This window comes from Oxyura jamaicensis, chromosome 7 (genome assembly GCF_011077185.1).
Source record: "Oxyura jamaicensis isolate SHBP4307 breed ruddy duck chromosome 7, BPBGC_Ojam_1.0, whole genome shotgun sequence".
NCBI lineage: Eukaryota > Metazoa > Chordata > Aves > Anseriformes > Anatidae > Oxyura > Oxyura jamaicensis.
The window spans coordinates 1,328,304-1,336,441 of record NC_048899.1 but is presented as its reverse complement, the minus strand read 5'-3'; the positions used below and the strand labels follow the sequence as shown (position 1 = coordinate 1,336,441).

Here is an 8,138-nt window from a genome sequence, read left to right as displayed (position 1 = left end):
TGAGTTTTCTGCATTTTTGCTACCTGATATGAGGAAAAGATCTCAAAAGTTAAATGATTCCTTTTTATCCAATAAATGCATTCTAGAAAGAGTAACTGCATTCAGTCTAGTACTTTATACGTTATAATGTTCTAAAAATATTTGCATTTCAGTTTTGTTTTACAATTTACTGCTGTGAATTTTCTTAAACAGTGATACTACTTTATAAAAGGTAATTTCTCTGATACACATTAAAAGCTTTAACTTGGAATATTCAGAGTCCCTAGTTTTTTGACCAATTTTTGCTGCTTTTTACAAATTTGACTTGTATGGAGAACCACCAATAGTTAGTTGCACACGTGAGAGCGTGGGTTTTTTTGATTACTTTTGACAAATATTTTTAGAAGTACAGCATTATCCTCCAAGTTTTACAAGACCAGCTGTTGTCCCATTTTTAATATGCTGCAATTATTTATCTTTCTGCCAGAGACAGATGTGTCTTTTCATCAGTTCTTCCCCATCTGTAGTACCATGGGGCACTACATGGTACCATGGGGTACTACACGAGGAGATGCCTGCTACTGAATGACCGCTACTCAGCGGGCTGTGTGAGAAGACAGGGGTTGGGTCAGGCTCTGGGAGGAGCACCCAGCTAGCAGGGAATACTTTGCCAGACTGCCGGTATTTACCTTAAGAAATTCTAGTGAGAAGAGAGAAGCTGCACTTTCCAACAATGTTCAATAGGAAAATTAGATAAATTTAAAGGGTGTCTCCAGAACCAGGGTTTGGTGAAGCTGAGCAGGAGAGGGATAAAGTCTGCTACAAACAGTTGTTAGGAATTGCTCTTCCAAAGGGAAAAATTAACAACAAACCTGCAACAGTTTTTACCACGAAACTGGGAAGCAACTCCAAAGCCATCATCCTTTCAAGCCCCTAGTACAACAATCAAACCTCATACAAGTGGATAAGGCCCTGTAAAAATAAACTGAAATAGTAGTAAAGCTTCATGCTACTTCTGCTTATCACAGCAAGTGCAACTTTTTTTCTTTCATGAACTATTTCTTGCTCATTGTTATAAGCAGCTCCTGCCAGAGTCCGTTCTGCATGGCTCCCTGCCCTGGAGATCACAGGCTGAATTGCCCCATTCTGTTCATCTTGTAGGTGCTGCAAGTCAGTTGCTGGCATTGCTGTCACTGCATTCTTGTGCCCACTGTGCTGGTGCCATCATCCCACTGTGGGCAAAGAGACTTCTACAGCAGCTGGTGGAACACTGCCACCAGAGGCAGGTGATTTTGATACCTGTTTGACTGCATGCTGTACTGCAAACCTTGAAAGAAATGTTGGGAGTATGATTGATCAGTTCTGTCCTGATTTTTCATCTGGATCAAGTTATTTTCTTAGCTTGAGAGTGACAAGCACTTGAAGTTTTTGCTTCTAAAACTTCTTCAAAAATACATTTTTTTAAGATTTACAATCACCTTTATCTTCTGGAAATGCATTTTTCTTTAGCTTCTCTTTTACATTTTTAATTTTGAAATTTCCCTTAGTAAAAGCTTCTTACAGACAGTAACTAAGTTACAGTATTTTATGTAAAATACCAACAATGATCTGAAAAAAAGAAAAAAAAAAGTAGAATTTCTTTTCCCGTGGCTTTTGTTTCCCAGCTACTGTGGTAGATCAGCTTAGATGGAAGCTGAACTATTATTGCCAGACATAATTTCAAGATAGCACCATAAAAATAATTCCTGTACATGCCTCTTCTCCCAGAAGCCTGTCTTCACTCCTCCCCACAGTGAGGACAGAAGCCAAAGAGCTCCAGTCTTTCCTCTGAATAGTGTTTCTGCTATTTGATGCAATTGGGTATAATTTTTCTGTTAATTGTATATCCCACTAGATATTTTATTTTGCATATACATCAGCATATTTGTAAAAAGTCTCTCATCTAATATTACATTTTGTCTACTTCTTCCCCCTGTATATTATTAGCATCATTGTGCACCTGGCTGTCGGTGCTTCTTACTGTTTCTCAAACTACTTTTTCATAGAAAGCGAATTACCTTTTGGAAGGTGAGAGGCTCTTCATTTCCTCACGAGTAATTTTTTCTATATATACACAAAGCTAAATGCTGGGGTAACTTTTGGCTTACGTGTACATGGAACCCTGGTAAATGCCGCAGAGGTGAGATAGTATTACAGGAGCCTCCAGAGTTCTTCTGTACATACCAGGTCTGAATGCAGCTTAAATTATTAACTGTCTAGCATATGACTTGCATTTCTCTAGGCTTTTGAGCTTAGACAAGGCAAGTAAACTGAAAATCACATTAAAACTTAACAATATTGAGAGATTTAATCCCCCCCCCCCCCCCAATATTTACAATACCCTTGTGGGAAAAAACAAACAAACAAACAAACCCCGCTCCTTCAGCTTGCGGAGAACACCAAACATCCACATTCCTTTCTTTCCTACAGAACACAAACTGTCATTGTTTTGCAGCATTTGCTTCCTTGTTTGCCAAAGAAGATGAACAGACATTAGCAGAGCACCCAGTCAGGTAGTTATTCTATGAAAGAGAGACAGGAAGCCAAAGCATTTTGCAGTAGTATTATTACTACAGTAGGGTTAACACAACAGATAAAAATACAAAATAAGTCTAGGAAAAGTCATAGGATTATATCAATGCATTTAAAGGAGCATGGACTTGGTTTGTTTTACATTTGTGTGAATTATGTACATGTCCATCTGATGCAGTTACTTACTTCATCACATACATGTGACCTGAGTGACTCCATCTTCCTGGTCAAATTGTCCATCATCCAGTTCCCTTAATACTCCATCACTGCTACTGAATCCGGAAAAGCCTCCATACTGGGAGGAAGCCTCTTTGATCCAACATTGTTTAGAAGGCGACAGATGAAACTCATCAGGTGGTTGTCCAATTTCTACAGGGCGAGACGTAGCTGTGTCTAATCCAACACTTCTGCTACCAACTTTGCCTTTTTCCTCCACAATAACTTGCCTTAGGGATTTCTTCTGAAATAAAAGGGGGTGCTTTAATGTTAGCTTATATAGAAAAAAAGCCAAACGCTTCACAATGAGTCATGTATGAATTTAATATGAGCTCCATTTTAACATAAGGCAGCATTTAACATTGGCTTAAACTATGGACTCCTCTCGAGAAAAATCCTAACGGATACATTTTTGTTCTCTAGAAAGATATTTAAGGAGAGATGCAAAAGATACAGCACAGTCAAAGTTCAAAAATGCATAAGCAAATGCTAAGAAAAAGCACTTATTTTGGCAATGCTCAATTCCTATGCTTTACTTGACAGACACAGAATGATTTACAAGTCTTAACCCATGCTAAAATCAGCTGTTTGAAGAAAGCTTTATTTTTGCACCTAACGTACATGTCTGACTCTGACCAAACCAAAACTACAACTGCTTGTGCCAGTTCTTTGCCCCCCCTTCTATACATCTGTAACATTTTTCCCAAACTCTTTTGAAACAGTAAAAACAATGGCCCTTGTGGCTAAAGGAAATGTATTTAAGGGAAGCTGTTACAGGAGACATTGGGAAATTAGACTAAGGGGAAATAGTGTTGCCTCAGGAGAAACAGAAGGAAATAAGCTTTGCCTAGATGCCACGGTAAGAGGATGGAGAAGTCTGCCTAAAGGAAATAAAAAAGAGAAATCCCTCAAGTATGTGTGCAGGTTCAGTCTCAGGTGTCCTCTGAACTATTTTCTTAGGAAAGCAAACGGTGTGTGATAAAGAACTTACTGAGACAATATAGCCCTTCTAAATCCAAGGGGCCTTTGAACCATTACATAAATTGCAAGCCAGATCATAATGCACTAACCAACAAATGTACAAGAAGGCAGAGATAGGATCTGTGAGGACTTGAAACACACACTCTTCTGAAAAGAGACCCTGTGGGAATATCAGGCCAGGTAACAGAGGAGTTCCCTCAATTCTTACTGAATTAAAAGTTCCTTTAGAACTGGCAACTTCAACCTCAAAAGGAAAAACAAAAACAACAAAAAAACACCTACAACAAAACTGACCTTGAGTACACAAAGCGGCCGGTACCATGTACTGCCAGCCCCCAGAAGGCAAGTCACAGGGGTCCAGGAGCTGGACATGCCTGGGGGACAAAGCTGTGCCATGGCTGGACCCTGCCACACTGCAGGCAGCTGCAACGTGGTCAGGCTCTGAGGGTCTGAGACACTCTCATGTAGGCACCCCTCTAACACTGAATTGCTTTCTTAATTAGGTTCTGTTAATGAAAAAGCCTTGCTGGTTTTGTAGGTTGGCTCTCTTAAAGTGAGTATTCTTCTCAAGATATCCGAGTTACCAACACGTTATGGACACGCATAAATAGACAAACTGATGCATTTTATTTAGTTTGGAAATTAAGATATTTTAGATATCTGCAGTAGTTTTGTGTTTCAAAAGCATCCTGAATTATGGACTCGATTTTATTTTTTTAAAACAGCAAGAAACACAGTCAGTGTAAATGCAAATGAAAGTGTCATGACCAACAACGTAGAATCACAGGAGTTAAACCTGTTTACTAAGGTGTTTTCAAAGGTTTGTTTGATAGAATTCCACAACTCTGTTGTCCCTGTCCATGTATCATTTTAAATAAACATATTTATTACAATTTCTAGAGTAAAAGTTAATAGTTAATATTAAGAGTTAATACTGAATGCTTTCAGATTTCAGGAGCTTGTTTCATACCTGCAATCTAGCTATTCCATGCAAAGCTAGCATGACATGCTGTACCAGTTAGGTGTTGTTAAGAAATCGACAGATTACCTCATCTATGAATAAAGGTAATATGCTATTTTGCCAATTGAGACATTTTGGTAATACATAAATACAAAAATGGAGAGATTAAGATTTAGGGGAAAACCTACATGATTGGAAAAACAGAGGGTAAATGCTACTTCAGTACATGTTTTAGCTTTAGCCTGAGCTACCAATTTATCCCATGCTAACATGAAAAACCTCATCATACTGAGATTTCCTGTTGCAGAAGTAAGATATTCGCTGGTACTTAAGGGTCACAGTTTGATACTGTGTCTCTTCAGATTTTAAATACAAGAATCCTCATGTACATGGCTACAAATCAGCTATTTGTTTACTTCCACGATCTTAATGCTTAACTCAAGGGTGTTGCATTACAATCAAGTGACACAATGACCACAGAACACAGGTACCGTTATACTTGTAAAAATAAAGAATATGAAGGTCATTCCAGTACTAACCACCTCACTATTAAGCAACAGAATTTAAACAGCAAACACAAGGATTCCTCTAATTTTAATTTTAAACACATCTCAAAGATTCATGAAGTCCTGACAAGGAATGCTTTTACCGAAGTGTTTTGTATTACAGTGTCTCCTGACAGAATCCAGTATTAATCCTTCCAACCCGAGTCATGTAGTTACACTGTCCTTTAAAAGAAGCTTGTAGTTAGAAGTACCATTTTTTATAGCTACCAATGAAAGAGTACTCACATCAGGAGTCCGGGCACTTATTATACATAGCAATAAAAGGCTATGTATAGGGAAACATCAGGAGAATTTTGACTTTATTTGATTGTGACTGACATAAAATAACATGGTTTTATATACTTACAACACTGACATCAACAAAACTATGTTCCAAATAAAGAACAGATGACAAAGACGAGAGCAGGGACTGTAAGCTTTGAAAGCAAAAAGCCAAAGATAAGTGATATACACAGGAAACTGAAAGAAAACTGCAAGAGGAACTGGCAGAATTTGGAAAAGGGCATGAATGGATGACTGAAACCTTGGCAAGGGAGACTGCACAGAATACTGATGTGGAAAAAAACTAGGAGCTCAAATTAAAGACAGCTAGGAACTGAGTCGGTGATGGAGATGGGCAATTAAATTCCAATTTTTCATGTTGCATGCCATTCTTCCAGGCATGGAAGAATTAATTATCAGGGGACACAGTGAGAAGGAAGTTAGGCTGCAGACAAGCAGAAGTCTGGAGAAGAACAAAAAAGGAAGAGTGTATTTTAGAAACACGTATCAGAGGAAAATACAGATGATGACAGCAATCTGGATATAAGCTGCAAAGTTCAAATATGAATTCCAGCTATTTAGAGTCTCATGAAACATTTATACAGGTGGGGAAGAAGAGGATAGGTACCACTGCTTCATAAAAGTAATCAAATCATGACGGACAGAATTTGTGAAGTTAGTGCTCCAGTGCTTGGCCTGAGTCAAAATGCCTACAGCTTCCATAGCTCCTTAAAAGGCTACTACAGGAGAAGAAAGTTGATTAGCTGAAGACAGAATACCCGCTGAAAAACAAAGGGAAAACCCACCACAGGGTGTAGGAAGCCTTGATAAGGAAGAAGCCAGCGGTTATCCTCCCCTGGCCGCAGCAGGCTTTGCTATAGCACTGTACAAGTGCCACCGCTGTTGTGACCTTGGCCCTGAGCAGGATGTGATGACTACCAGTTATTTAATCCTCAAAGTACTTTTATACAACCACTGTTATGGGAATCTCACTTAAAGGGGACAGGTAGCTGTTGAAGTTCAGCTGTAGGAATTTTAAGTCCTATATTTCTGTCACATGCTTTCACTCACACAGCAATGGCTAACACTCCTTCACCCTGGCAACCCCCAGATTACGGAGCCCCTTGCACAGCTTGGCGCTTGTATCCTGCTACAGGCATGAAAATAGACATTTCGGAGGTCAAAAAAAGTCATCTTTTTCATGTGCAATAGATGCAGGAGTTGAGTCAGCTCACTTAGGACTTCCTCAAGGCTTCTAAACAAATGCTTGCAGCATAGCCAACTTCATCCACCTGAGAAACAACTGTTTCTCAGAACAGGATTCTTAAAGTAACAGGCTTTTAGCATACCTACACTTTTGTTCTCTACAGCTTAGTCTAAGAGCCATATAGCTGAACAACAACAAAAAAAAATGTATCAACTTGCAAGCGTATCTGCAAAAATGTGACAAACAGATTTTCTCAAGCAAAACCTGTTTCTGCCACTCTTTTCCCATTAATTTTGAAATCTGTTTCTGTACTTAACTATTTCACACAAATACTAATTTTTATTTTTTTTAAATCAAGACATTACTCACCTCTGGCGTCTGGACAGCAGAATTCCATATAACAGGTCTCTGAAGAAAAACAACTTGCTTTGTGGCCAGGTTTCCTTCACTAAAATTTAAGGAAAATCAGTTGAATATTTCAGGGCAATAACATTTCTGTAATACATTCATGCCTTTCAGTCTACTGTAAATTGTGTGTATATGAGTCAGAAGAGGATAGATTATCAAGCATTTGCTGGTGTTTTAATTCATAAACTGGTTTGTAGTAATAATAATAATAAAACGAACAGAAGCACACAGCTAGGTTAAGGTGTTGCACATGAAAACTAATATAGAACAAAACATTTTTATTAGTATGACTGGAGTAACTTAACAGGACTGCGCTTGAAAGCTTAAGTACTCAAACTCCTACTTTTAATGAAAGACCACACCTTAGCAACATCTGAAATTAAACATTAAAGAGTATTTTTTTCATCTGTTTGCACTGATAGATATACAACAACATGCAGGTACCTAGTAACACCACAACAAACAGCCTCTATTTCAGAAGATATTGAACATTCAGAAGATGTTGAACAGCTTCAACAAGTATCTCAATACCTTTGACACAGGAAATTTGTGAAGTAAGACTCTTTTAGTTAGCAGTAAAATTGTTTTCTGGTTGTAACGTAACATCTATGACAGTGGGATAAGCTTCCCTTTTCACTATCTATGGACAAAAAGTCTCAGCTCAGTTTAACCAATACATCCACAATGAGCTAAATGACACAGGTGGTTTTGTACATGGGATGGACAAGAGAAGACAGAAGTAAGAGAGCAAAAAAGACTTCAGTTGTGGGTTTTCTGGTGGAAAAAGTTCAAAAACAACTCCAGTGTTCATGTCTCAAAAATGTTGCATTCTTTTACTACTGGTTAAAACACAAAAACAACAAAAAGAATAATCATGTACAACCTCTTGAAGATTTTAGATATTTGTTTTCAAAACCTTTTCAACAAAAATAAAGGCCAGCAAATTGACTGCTCACATGCGACTTACAAAGCAAGACTCTTTAAGGAC

The 8,138-nt window shown here is 38.2% G+C and overlaps 1 protein-coding gene across 3 annotated transcripts in view; it reads right to left on the bottom strand.

The window, feature by feature from the left end:
* Nucleotides 1-668: 668 nt before the first annotated feature.
* Nucleotides 669-8,138, bottom strand: part of RFTN2 (raftlin family member 2) — a 31,546-nt gene continuing 24,076 nt past the window's right edge. For 2 of the 3 annotated variants that reach the window (XM_035331595.1, XM_035331597.1), the window contains 2 exons: nt 7,112-7,190; nt 669-3,010 (listed from right to left, as the gene is read on the bottom strand). In XM_035331595.1, the coding sequence (XP_035187486.1) occupies nt 2,741-3,010; nt 7,112-7,190 (349 nt within the window). In that variant the 3' untranslated portion in view covers nt 669-2,740. The remainder of the gene's footprint in view (nt 3,011-7,111; nt 7,191-8,138) is intronic. The other variant, XM_035331596.1, reaches the window with a different exon arrangement.